Source organism: Doryrhamphus excisus, chromosome 18, assembly GCF_030265055.1.
Source record: "Doryrhamphus excisus isolate RoL2022-K1 chromosome 18, RoL_Dexc_1.0, whole genome shotgun sequence".
In the NCBI taxonomy this organism is placed as follows: Eukaryota; Metazoa; Chordata; class Actinopteri; order Syngnathiformes; family Syngnathidae; genus Doryrhamphus; species Doryrhamphus excisus.
Window position 1 is genome coordinate 16,917,581 of NC_080483.1, and position 13,562 is coordinate 16,931,142.

General features: G+C 42.9%; 2 protein-coding genes across 11 annotated transcripts in view; one reads left to right on the forward strand and one right to left on the reverse strand.

The window, feature by feature from the left end:
• LOC131105911 (calmodulin-binding transcription activator 1-like) overlaps positions 1–5,509 on the reverse strand; it is a 73,285-nt gene extending 67,776 nt beyond the window's left edge. For 2 of the 4 annotated variants that reach the window (XM_058054411.1, XM_058054413.1), the window contains exons 1-2: positions 5,339–5,502; positions 3,394–3,489 (exon numbers count right to left, since the gene is read on the reverse strand). In XM_058054411.1, the coding sequence (XP_057910394.1) occupies positions 3,394–3,489; positions 5,339–5,363 (121 nt within the window). In that variant the 5' untranslated portion in view covers positions 5,364–5,502. Of the gene's footprint in view, positions 1–3,393; positions 3,490–5,338 lie in introns of all 4 variants that reach the window. The other 2 variants (XM_058054412.1, XM_058054410.1) reach the window with 2 other exon arrangements.
• LOC131105915 (dnaJ homolog subfamily C member 11) overlaps positions 1–13,562 on the forward strand; it is a 166,876-nt gene that overhangs the window by 54,508 nt on the left and 98,806 nt on the right. For 2 of the 7 annotated variants that reach the window (XM_058054425.1, XM_058054426.1), the window contains exons 1-9: positions 6,183–6,655; positions 8,138–8,267; positions 8,745–8,818; positions 8,883–8,984; positions 9,108–9,236; positions 10,864–10,986; positions 11,075–11,148; positions 11,229–11,418; positions 11,608–11,693. In XM_058054425.1, coding sequence (XP_057910408.1) covers positions 6,581–6,655; positions 8,138–8,267; positions 8,745–8,818; positions 8,883–8,984; positions 9,108–9,236; positions 10,864–10,986; positions 11,075–11,148; positions 11,229–11,418; positions 11,608–11,693 — 983 coding nt within the window. In that variant the 5' untranslated portion in view covers positions 6,183–6,580. Of the gene's footprint in view, positions 1–6,182; positions 6,656–6,757; positions 6,782–8,137; positions 8,268–8,744; positions 8,819–8,882; positions 8,985–9,107; positions 9,237–10,863; positions 10,987–11,074; positions 11,149–11,228; positions 11,419–11,607; positions 11,694–13,562 lie in introns of those variants that run through there. The other 5 variants (XM_058054422.1, XM_058054423.1, XM_058054420.1 and 2 more) reach the window with 4 other exon arrangements.

The following is a 13,562-nucleotide window of genomic DNA, read 5'->3' on the forward strand; positions in this document are numbered from 1 at the left end:
TCAGTTGAAACCAGTCATTATTATACTAATTGTATTGCACTACTGCATATGCGGCTATTGCAGTGCATTCTGGGACTTGTAGTACCAGTGTTAAGTGCGTTATTAAGCAGGGGTTTTGAAAGCGTGATGCATACCTCCCCCGCGGGGGCGTCAGAGCGCACCAGCGGGGACATGAGATGGGGGATGCATGCCATGCGGTGAGTAGAATACGACATCGATCACTCTAGTTGCGCCTTAGGCCCATCAGATGGCGAATAGCAGATAAGCGCGTCGGTAGTTGTATGGACTGCCATGATGTCTACGCTCATCGGGGGGAGCACGAGGACGAGGCGGACTACAACTGTGCAAGGAAACAATATGCACATCAGAATATCCATGAAGATGATATGAAATATTGGGACTTGCCCACAATGTCAGAGTTTGAAAACCCCTGTTATATAAAATACTGGCTAGTTTAGACATGACATGTCTGCCTCTGAAGGCTAAAAGATAATCTTATAAAATAATAAATAAAGTTCATGAAAATGAAGTACCCCCAATGGTCGTTTCAGAGGTGCCACCGTGGCATGTTAAGCGACATGGGTGCCGGCAAGTGTTGCGACCAAAGTGAAACATGGCTTTTTTTAGTAGCTGATCAAATGCTGTAATTTACACCCAAATCACACAGACGAGGGGGCCCCTCCGTCTGATGAATATTTTACCTCCTAAAACTGTCATCTCCATATTTAACACAGAAACAAGCCAATGCCCTTGTGAGAAGGCTGTCAGTTAATTATAACTCTCCTCAGTAAAGAGAGAGAAACATGCTCCAAATGCAACTCCTGACGCTTCCCCCCACTGATATTGGGATGCGTCAGGGGAAATTTTCATACACCCCCCCCCTTTCGCCCCCTTCTCTTTTCGGGATAAAATTAATGTGACAGAAAGAAAGAAAGGCTCATTGCGCAGCAGCTAGCGGGATGGGAGGGAGGGCAGCAGGGCAGGGAGAAGGAAGGAAGGGAGGAAGGAAGGATGGAGGGAGGGGGGGGGACACTGCACGGGATGAGCAAGAGTGCAGGGGGTTGGAAGGCGGAGAGAAAGAGGGATACGAGGGGGCGGGGGGACGGAGAGATGGGCGTGCATGCTAATTTTATCATTCTGCTGATAAACTTTTCCTCCGGTAATCCTCCAACTGGGACGGGAGAACAGATAGGAGACAAGGATAGCAGGCCTCAACTCCTAGTGAACGCCAAACTCTATTCTATTCTATTCTATTCTATTCTATTCATGTGTGTGTGTACACCAGCGTGTTAATATGTGCGTGTTTGATACCCATCTGTAACCTTTCACTGCTTTTTTTCACATCTGGTTATACACACGGGACGCACGTGTCATCTACTGTATATTCAATGCCCTCTTCATTCAATAACCAATCATATAGTCCCTTATAGTCCCTTATAGTCCCTTCATACACCACAAGGATGAAGAGTCTTGAACCAGTCATGATGTGCTATATATATCACTATATTGACACTTACTATGGTACACATTATGGCATTGGTAAAAACAAAGCAAAGCAAAAAAAAATCTTAAACTGTATTATGGAAAGCAGGACGTGAACAAATGTAACAGTTAGTGATTGTAAAAGTACCAGATGGAGGGGTAGGATTTAATAAGCTTTGCTTCTTCCTACTCCTTTTGGACATGTGGAACTGGGAACTGATTATGGGATGCACTCAATTGGAATCTGATGCATGTTCAAATGAAATAAAACCATTTTAAAAAAATTACAAAAAATTACAAAAAAATTTTTTTAAATAAAAAAAATTAAATAAAATTATATTAGAAAGCAGGAAGTGAACAAATGTAACAGTTACTGATTGTAAAAGTACCAGATGCAGGGGTAGGATTTAATAAGCTTTGCTTCTTCCTACTCCTTTCGGACATGTGGAACTGGGAACTGATTATGGGATGCACTCAATTGGAATCTGATGCATGTTCAAATGAAATAAAACCATTAAAAAAAATTACAAAAAAAAAATTAAAAAAAAAATAATTAAATAAAATTATATTAGAAAGGCAGGAAGTGAACAAATGTAACAGTTACTGATTGTAAAAGTACCAGATGCAAGGGTAGGATTTAATAAGCTCTGCTTCTTCCTACTCCTTTTGGACATGTGGAACTGGGAACTGATTATGGGATGCACTCAATTGGAATCTGATGCATGTTCAAATGAAATAAAACCATTAAAAAAATTACAAAAAATTACAAAAAAAAAATTTTTAATAAAAAAAATTAAATAAAATTATATTAGAAAGGCAGGAAGTGAACAAATGTAACAGTTAGTGATTGTAAAAGTACCAGATGGAGGGGTAGGATTTAATAAGCTCTGCTTCTTCCTTCTTCTTTTGGACATGTGGAACTGGGAACTGATTATGGGATGCACTCAATTGGAATCTGATGCATGTTCAAATGAAATAAAACCATTACAAAAAATTACAAAAATGTTTTTTAAATAAAAAAAATAAAATTATATTAGGAAAGCAGGAAGTGACCAAATGTAACAGTTAGTGATTGTAAAAGTACCAGATGGAGGGGTAGGATTTAATAAGCTTTGCTTCTTCCTACTCCTTTCGGACATGTGGAACTGGGAACTGATTATGGGATACACTCAATTGGAATCTGATGCATGTTCAAATGAAATAAAACCATTAAAAAAAAAATTAATAAAAAAAATTAAATAAAATTATATTAGAAAGGCAGGAAGTGAACAAATGTAACAGTTAGTGATTGTAAAAGTACCAGATGCAGGGGTAGGATTTAATAAGCTTTGCTTCTTCCTACTCCTTTTGGACATGTGGAACTGGGAACTGATTATGGGATGCACTCAATTGTAATCTGATGCATGTTCAAATGAAATAAAACCATTACCATTACCATTACAAGGCACGCAGGCCACCACATCGTTGTGACCCGAGAATACTCAGCCCGTTGAGTACCGCAGATACATAACAGATGAAGTATGACAATAAACTACTAATAGCTCAAATGAGCCTTGCCTTCCCTTGACTTTCTATGCTGATGTGCAGTGTGTGCGTGTGCTAATACTGTAGCGCCGCGCATGAATAAACATGATGTGTAACAGAGCTGAATTATCATGACGTCTCAGCAGTGAGACAGAGAGATGGAGTGTATGTTTGTTTTGCGTGTGTGTGTGTATGTTCATATGTATGTTCATATGTGTGTGTGTGTGTAAGTGTGATCTGTTACAGAGCAAGACCTCAGTTCCCGCATCATATCATTCTGCCAGAAAGCTTTTATACCCACTCCCAGAGTTACCCCGCACCGTAGACAAATGCGAACGGGGCACTTAAACACACACGTGTGCGAGGGTGCGTTTGTGTGCTTCTTACTGTTGGCGTCAGTGTCATCACTCTTGGGAGGGGTGTGTCCCGTGTAACCCACGGCTATCCTGACCATTCGCTCTGGATTTCTTATCTTCTTCAGTCCTACAAAGAGAGAGAAAAAGACATATTTAGGAGAAGCGTCCTCTTAAGCCCAGAAATCCAAGTCCGAGTGATACGAATGTGGGCTGATCCATTTTCTGATCCACTAACTTTGAGCATCAATCGCGTCCTGCGATCGATCGATCGATCGTCCACAGTCAAAACACTATCCGTGTGTGTGTTTGTGTGACTAACTTGTACCCTGCTTTAGTTTCTCTTCACCCTCATCATTTCTGTTTCCCTGACCACTGTTGCTATGATACAAACTATTCCAAGCAGTGCTCAGGGAGAGGGTCTTCCGAGCTATATGCTGGATGCTGTTCTCATGCGTGCCCGCTAGTAAAGTCTGCGCATCGGGGGCCGAGAGGATGGGTGGAGGGGGGATGGCTGTCTTCTGCTCTCGCCTCCATGATTCATTTGGCTTTCATTCAACTCGGCCCGGGCTTAGAAATTGTAACGTACTCGCTATATGTAATACCGAAGAGCGGTGTGTGTGTGTGTGTGTGTTTTATATTTATGTGGTACACTGCCTGCTGAACTGCCCATGGGCCTTCTGTCTCATCTTACAGTTCCAGTCTTTTCACGCAACGGGACTCTCAACCCGCGACCTTCCCCCTGCCTCTGGCGACACACGGCACACTCGCTTCCACGTGTGTGTATGTATGTGTGTGTGTGTGTGTGGCTTTAAGTGCTTTATACCACAAAACCATCTTTACAAATACATGCATGGGTGTCTCAAAATCGCCCCCTTGGAGAAACACCTCTCGGCATCGCTCCCCAGAGGAGAAAAGGTTCCGACATCTGCCACACAACAATATGCAATTAATAGTTGAATCATAATCCAGAGGGGTCGCTACGTCGACGCTTACGTATGCATGTCATGTCGAGGAACTACTGTGTAGCGTTGCCTTTGAACAGAAGCAATCATTAGGGCACCCTGACAAGGATGAAATGAAGGGGGGCGGGGGGCGGGGGGATGTGTTTATAAACAAATCAAATGAAACACGCTGAATAAAACATACATTAATTAATCCACGAGACGAGATAGAGATAGCGTCGTCGCCACGTCTTAAATAATGCATGAACGGATGCATAACGCTGTGGATTAAATGGTGGCTGTGAGTGATAATGACCTCAAGAGTTCAACGGAGGGAGTCAAAATTCAAAATTCAAACAAACGGTCTGAGCTGGAAGAGACGCACATACCGAACAACTGAACACCCCCGCCCCCGCCCCCACTCCCACCCAATGCAACTAGATTGTCACCTCTGTCACCGCCAAAAGCCGCCACAACCACACATGACACACACACACACAAAAAAAAAAAACACACCAACACATTGCATGGTGCACTGAGCTCTTCTTGAAGGCTGTGTGTGCGTGTGTGCGCGTGCGCGAGGAAATGGAAATTCAGCGGTCTATTCTACTTTATAGGAGAGACAGATAAACACACGCACGCGCTCACGCACGCGCACCGCATCTGAATTCCTTCAGCGTGAAGCACTCTCATCTTCTCTCATCCGCTCTCATCCCGTTCCGTCTTAAAGCCCGCAAAAAAAAGCACTCTAGCTGTACTTTGGGAGGCATTCGGATGGGGGGGGGGGGCGAGACCCCCCCCCAGCCTACCGACAGGACAACTCCTTCCGTTATTTATGCTGTCGGTGCTCCGACACAGTCGCTGTTTCAGCACCAGCGCCTCTCCGTGTTTTCGGGACCGGGAACAAGAAAGGGGAAAGCCCGGCTCCCATCGCCGCCCCTCCTCGGTCCCCCCGCGTCCCGTCGTCGCCTCGTCTGAAGCCCAAATACGGCGACACGGTGCCACCTCGAATTAACAGCGATATTTCTGTCTTACCTTCCGGCTTGTTTTCGGCAGCCATTTCCCCTCCGCCGCGCGCCTCATCCCTCCTCCTCCTCCTCTTCCTCCTCCTCCTCCTCGACTCGACCTAGTGGTGGCGGTAGGAGAGGGGTGTGGAGGGGAGAGAGAGGGGGTGGGGGGGCATGCGCGTTCACACTCGCAGAGAGGACAGCTCAAGGAGGGGGGCGGGGCCGTGAAGTTGACTCGATGGGGGTGGGTGGGCGAGCCTGCCGCGTCCGGCCGGGTTATTGGCTCGGAAGGCTGTGATTGACAGCGGGGATCCGCCATGTAGGCGCTTTTCACACGCCCCGCCCCACTGACGTTCAGCACGCGCCCCCTCTCCTCTCTGCCGTCCCTGTCACGTCACTAAACGACGTCTGTATTCGAGGACACCTTGACGGCCTCCTCATCCTCTTCACCCTGCCTCCATCATCATTTTCTCTCTCTCTCTCTCCTCTCTCTCTCTCTCTCTCTCTCTCTCACACACACACTCAGGCTCGCCATGATTAATCCGTTTACACAAAAATGGAATTTAGATTTTATTTTTGGGGAGGGGGGGGGGCACCACAAATGAAATACTGTGGATGCGCGTGGGCTGACGGCAGCAGTCATTGGCTGTGGTGCTGAAAGGACAGCTCCGCATGCGCCTGCAAGGGCCGTGCGCATGCGCACCGGTTGCCTTCTCGCAGTAGAAACTTAAAAGATGAAAATAAGACCGATACGAACGTATAGCTACAATACAAATTCATACGTTTCCGCCGAAAACGCAACTTCATTAAGTTTTTTATACATTTCCCTGCCAAATGATCTCCTCTGGGATTTTAACCTTCTCCAATTTGCGGACTTGCCTGCACTTTGTGCCTTTGGGTACAATAAAGTTACATTCAAGTCAAAATGTTTGACAAAGATAATCCTCTCTGCACTGCTCCAATGTTTCTGATGCATCTTAGCATGGAAACAAGGTATTCACAAACAACAGATTCGTATTTCAAAAAATTATTTCAAAAAACAAATTCCTATTTCTTTGCATATTTTTATGATAACCGTAACATCTAACGTACAAATAAGTTAACAGTCACGAAGTTTTAGACAGGGAACTAACTACAACCTCAGTTCTTTCGGATGCAAACTGAAACATGACCACCAGAGGACGCCAAATACAACTTCCGCTCCTGGTTTTGTTGGCCAATTAGCTTGCGGTACACCCGAGGTGTGGGCGGGACTACACTGAAGGCAAACATGGCTGCGTCCTTAGACGATGATGTTGACTTCAATAACCAGGATTACTACTCCCTACTCAACGTGAGGAAGGAGGTACGTTTGTTGTCTTTGTCTTCCAGTCATGTCGAGCCACCTGTCCGCCATTCCGATTGTGTTTTTAGGCAGTTTCGTAAGGCAGAGTCTCCTCCCACCCCCGGCTAGCGGTGTGTCTGTGAGGAGGTATGATGCTGACACACGAACATGCAATAGCTTGATGGTCGACATTGATTTGAGCAAAGATTCAGTGTTTCCATCGTGTGTGAGGATTCGGAGGCTGTGGTCATCTAGCGGGACTCTTGTGGGTTGCAACACTGTAATAATATGCATTTCTCCGATCGATTTCTGTAGGAGCTAGAACGATGCAATGTCAATGCATTTTACTTCTATACAGTGTATTGAATGGAGTGCTGTACTTATATTTTTGACAAATGCTGTATTTCTCAGCAGTTTACATACCTGTATGTAGTTTCAAGTCGATTTTTTTTCTTTACAAAGACTATAATACAATTAAAACTCCCAGTCAATAAAGCAAATGAAGCGCAGTTAGCTTATAGCCATCAAGTAATGTGAACGTATTTGATCATATTCCATAATTTAATGTACATAAAGTGATTCTATAGCTCCATGCCTTTGTCTAAGGCCCCGTTTCCCCTCTTCTTGGTTCCTCCTTTCTAAATTGTGCACCTAATGGCTTTGACCTTCTCTTTTCCATGTTTTGTTGACAAAAATAACGACACTTAATTGTCATCTCCCACCTTCATTCAGCGAGCAGCCGAGGCTAAACCAACTTATATTGACTCACAATTCCCTTTTTTATTTCACATTTTAGTCGTGAAGTAACATTGGTTTGCGATATAATGATTAGAATCTAATATTAAGATGAAATACTGTTTATTTACCATATAACTAACCTGAGAGCTGAGACACAGCGGTGAAGTGACACCCCCCCTCCAATACTCCGGTTGGTTTGATCCACATCACGTGGTGGATGTTTGATGACGTCTGAGTAGCATTGGGGTGCTAGCATGCCGCCTGTAGAGGGCGCTTATTAGCCAAACTTCCTGACTTGATGAGAATATGAGCTCTGAACTCAATAAATTGGATTTTTTTTTCTTTCCCCCTCTCGGCACCTCGAAGAGAATGCCTCCCTGGGCAATTGCCCATATGGCTCATAGCGAGAACCGCCAATGGCTGCCTGCTAGCTTGTTTACTTGTGTATACTCCTACCATCTTGGACATAGCGCCACCTATGGAAGTGGAGGTTGAAAAACAATGACTCTTCCATGCAGGCTACTTACTATTTTGTGAATGTTTTGTGTTACCTTATTGAATTTATTTATTTATTGTATTGTTTTGAATTAATTGTATTTCAAACATATCATTCCAAATGTCTACATTGTTTAGTTAGTAGTTGTTGTTTTTTTGCAAATTAAGAATGTAAAACATTCTGTGATTCAGCAAATTTGGGGTTAGTGTTAAATAATAGATTAGGATTTTGGCTTTTATCTATTTAGATATGGACTTTATTTTTTTTAGGCAACTCTGGAGGAGCTGAAAGCATCCTACAGGAGGCTTTGCATGCTTTACCACCCGGACAAACACCGCGACCCAGAGCTGAAAAGGCAAGCTGAACAGCTTTTCAACCAGGTGCACCAAGCCTTTGAAGGTAAGTCCTGGATCTACCAATATTGCATCGTATCAATCTATCTTGTGTGCAAAAAGTCCTTGCGAAAAGGTTGAATGTTGCTTTGATGATGTGCATTGCATTTTTAAGATCTGTCCAATGGCAAAGGATGACTTTTTGGCTAATTTTATTCTGTTGCATGTGCAGCAATGCTAGTTAACGTACAATATCCCTGTCAAATAAACCAATAAATAAATAAGCTAACTTAAAGTCATAAGTTGGGGCCTTGTTGATATTGTCAGAAGGAATTGCAGCTTGAATCGTGTTCCTGTAATTGCACTAATCTGTTTACGTATGTTGGAGCCTGATTTTTTAATTAATTTCACTGTTTTGCAAGTCCATTATTATAATGAATTCTGTAATAATAAAGTATAAAGATTAAATAACCCTGTGGAAAAGAACGTACGGAGATCAATTGACACCCTAAGAAAAAAAATATCTTTCCCTCTGTTTCCTCAGTTTTGAGTGATCCTCATGCTCGAGCCATCTATGACCTTTTTGGGAAGAAAGGACTGGAAGTGGAAGGATGGGAGGTAGGCTTTCTGATTTATAATTCATTTTGTCATCATCTTCAGTATGGTTACATCACTTGTTTAGGTGGTGGAAAGAAAAAGAACACCTGCGGAAATCCGTGAGGAGTACGAACGTCTCCAACGGGAAAGAGAAGAGAGGAGATTGCAGCAAAGAACGAACCCCAAGGTTTCCTCACGTGAATTATTGAGGGGCGAAACTCCACGCTAATTATTTCCTGATGGATTCAATCCCTCTGATTTTCATTCATTCATTCATTCATTCATTCATTCATTCATCACCAACCTCCAGGGCACCATCAGCGTGGGGGTGGATGCCACAGACCTCTTTGACCGTTACGATGAGGACTTTGAGGAGATGCCCGGCGGAGGCTTTCCGCATATTGAAATGAACAAGATGCACATCTCCCAATCCATAGAGGTACTGTAGAACACACATTAAAGTCATAAACTAAACCACTTTACAGTCTCGGTACAACGGCAGCAGGCGGTGCGTTTGTTACCTGGGCCTTAAGTGGGGATTTAACCCACTTAATCCACCTCTTAATACCACCATCACGTTGCAATTATACAAACTGTCAATAATATGCAAAAGCGTGATATTACGAGGCGTGTCATGACAGACGGAGGCATTTGGCGTATTACTAAAAGCACAAAACCCAGTCAACTCTTTCAATATGTTGTTGCTGAGTTGCCCGAGTTACATTTTGAGCTTTACGATCGCCGTAAATGTACCAAATTTCAGACACCCCCAAACCTCAGAATCAATATATATATATATATACAGTAAACCTCGGATATATCGGATTCAATTGTTCCCACTGGTTTTGTCCGATATAAGCGAAATCCGTTATATGCGTATACCGGAAAATGTCCGTTTTACGCATATATGGGATTTATATCCGGTATATGCGTAAATGGGATTTTATCCGTTATAAAAAGGCACTTCCTTGACTATGTTTCCAATGTACCTGGACGCGCAGGCAACGCTGCAAACGCTGCAAATGACGTCGTATAGCGGCCTGTCACCATTCGGCGAATCGGAGCGCCACGATGCGGCCATCCGATATATGCCAGGGAAATTTCATGGAAACGCATTGGAACGGGACTGGAGATTTTGTCCGAAATAGGCGAAATCCGTTATAAAAAATCCGATATATGCAATGAATTTTTATTGGAAATGCATTACAGAAAAAATCGGTTCTTTTTTATCTGTCCGTTGTGAGCGAATTTCCGCTATATCCGAATCCGTTATATCCGAGGTTTACTGCATATATTTTAAATTTTATTTGGGCAAATATATGAAACATTACAGTGCATTTCTTACATCAATCAAAATATAACTTTCCATTATTTACATTTGTATTCAACTATCTGACCACAAGCCCAAAAGGAGTAGGCTGAAGCAAAAGCTGATAAATTCCTACCCCTTTTTGCAAGATATAATCATGTTCATGCCACAGTCTTGTTTTCCCCAGTGTTCATCATTATCATTATTGTTATAATCTTTATCATTATTACTATTATTATTGTTATTATTATGACCATTATTATAATCATCATTAATATTACCATTTTCATCATTAGAGTTGAAACAATTTTTTGATTTTTTCAAAAATAATTATTTAATTTTCCAGACTTCATTTTGTCTTGTAGAGTGCTGCGTCATTCCATCTGTTGTTTTCTGAAATCCGCAGTATTTGTGCTTTTATTGTCAATTTATTTATCGAATAACATGACAAAAATATGCACTGGAAGTATCAAACACACCCTCTCCTGGGCTGAGACCAACTAGCTTGCATCCGACTGTTAGCCACAGTGAACGCTTTGTTGTCGAAGTCGGTTTTATTTTGCTCCGATCAACCAATGAGAGTACTAAAATATGCTGATGTTATTGTGGGTCTGCTAGGCGGCCCCCGTGAGGCAAATCTGAAATCTTAAAGCCCCATTGCCATCAGTGTTTCAGTGGCATAAATGGCCCCCGCGCCGCACTTTGGACACCGCTGCTGTATTTTCTGTTTTATAGGCTTTGTTGTCTTTTTTTTCAGGCGCCTCTGACTAGCTCTGACACAGCAGTGCTGTCTGGCTCTCTCTCCACCCACAACGGCACCGGAGGGGGCAACATTAACCTGACGGTTCGGAGGGTGATGTCCGCCAAAGGCTGGGGGGAGGTAGCCAACATGCACCTTAATGTCGCCACCACCGTAGAGCGTGCAGATGCAGAATGTAAGCTTGCTCTTGGTACGTTCATGTATGCAGGTGGAGTTTGGCGCCGGAGACATACTGGGACCTCTTATTGGATTCAAGGTGTTTCGTAATGTCACTCAGAGATGGTATGGACCGAGGCGCTATGGTCTGTATGACAAAACGCAGACCCGCTACGATACGCGCCTTCTGTTGTTCCTCTGCGCAGTTTCTTGACAGCGCAGTGCGGCTTGCAGTTTTCCCCCCGTGGCTTACGCCCCAGTTGTTCTTTGATGACGGCACGCCACCTGGACCAGAACACTATGGGGTACCTTCAGTGGCGCTGGGGCCCCAACAGCGCCATGACTACAAGTGTGGTGCGGGACACCAAGAGCAGCCATTTTACTCTCGCTGTGCAGGTAGAGCATACTCGGCAATCCAACACAGAACGCTCATTGGCCGCAATGTTGGGTACACTAAACCTTAGTTCTAATTGACGGTTAGAGGTATCATTTTTCATATTTACTGATGTTTTCTTCAAAATTGGAAATATTTTGTTTCTCTCTCTTTGTGTGACTAAAATGTACATTTCTAATTGGCCTCTCTAGCTCGGCGTTCCTCACTCCTACCTCATGATGAGCTACCAGTACAAGTTCCAAGATGAGGACCAGACTAAGGTCAAAGGTTCCGTCAAGTAAGTCTGTCTCCCATTTATGGGTCCATCTCCCCGCAGGCAATTTAAAATAGCAACAAGTGGTGCTTGTCCAAATAAGTGTTAAAAATGTTCATGTCGCCATTACATATGGATATGCATAATAATGGTAGGTTTATGGAACAATGCAGCAATTAAAATGAGGTAAGAGGGCGGGGTCATAAAGGTTGTCATGGTTTCAATCTTTGGAAAACACTCAAAAAAGGCATTTTTGCCTTTTTTCTGATTTGTTGCGGATCCAACCACTAACTGCTTCATATTAATTTACTCCATCTATGAACATCCATTACTCCATGAATTAAAATAACACGCTTCAAATTAATCAACAAAGAAAATGATCATTTCTGTGATTTAAAAATAAAATATTTGGCATAATTTTAACAGAATATTCAAGCGGCAACCTGTTTGTCAGTTCAAATCTTCTATAGTAAACCTCGGATATATCGGACTCGGATATATCGGAAATTGGCTCACAACGGACAGATAAAAAAGAAGCGATTTTTCTGTAATGCATTTCCAATAAAAATTCATTGCATATATCGGATTTCTTATAACAGATTTCGCCTATTTCGGACAAAATCTCCAGTCCCGTTCCAATGCATTCGCATATATCGGATGGCCGCATCGTGGCGCTCCGATTCGCCGAATCGTGACAGGCCGCTATACGACGTCATTTGCAGCGTTTGCAGCGTTGCCTGCGCGTCCAGGTACATTGGAAACATAGTCAAGGAAGTGCCTTTTTATAACGGATAAAATCCCATTTACGCATATACCGGATATAAATCCCATATATGCGTAAAACGGACATTTTCCGGTATACGCATATAACGGATTTCGCTTATATCGGACAAAACCAGTGGGAACAATTGAATCCGATACATCCGAGGTTTACTGTATTTCTGATTAAAGAGGCGGAAATTGAAAGTGTGTTTTTTGTTCATCTGATTCATGGATTAATTGAAAAAAATAATCAACCGATTAATCAGTTATTGAGATAATTGTTTGTTGCAGCCCTAGCGGAAACCCTCGATTACATAGGCATCATTTATGGTTTGACTTCCCTGATTGGCTTCTATGGCTACTACACTATGAAGGTGTGAACGTTAATCGTGTTAATCGTGTTAATCGTGTTAATCGTGCACCCTCCATTGCATAACGTGCCAGACGCTCTATTTTATGGAGTTAAACCAAACGTTTCAGCTGCTTCTTAATGGCCGGTGCTCGCCAGCTTCTTCTTTGTTGGTGTTCGCTAGCTTTCTTTCGGTCGACCAAGTGGCCATCAAAGCTAGCTGTTGAAATAAAAACATTCGAACAATCCCAGGAGGATCGGAACGTCCCGGTTTTTATCAATGCTGATGGCGGCATTATTCTATTGAGTCAATATGACGCTTGCACAGAAACGGGAGTTTTACATTCATTATTTCATTTCGACAATTGTAAAATATAAAATAGACATGGGAAAAAATACAACGAAAATACAACGTCCATCTAAAATGAATAATGTTTTTTTTTAATAGTTGATTCATTGTTCATTTTCCTTGCGGGCCAATCAAACAAATGTCATCAAACGGCGCCTCTGATCCCTTTTCCTGTGGTTGTAAAACCATCTCATGTCGTGATCATGACCGCAGAACTCTCAGATGATGGACTTGATGATTTGACTGCGTTCCGTGTGATCCCGGACACCCGTTACATAATTCATAAACCGTGTCAGAGACCGCAAATTAGTACTTTCATGTCATCATCAAACACCATTTCATTCATAGAAAGAATTGACTTGATGAAAAATCTTTCATTTTCATTGTCTTGACATGCGAGTCCAATGCTAGCTAATAGCTAGCTACTAGCTAT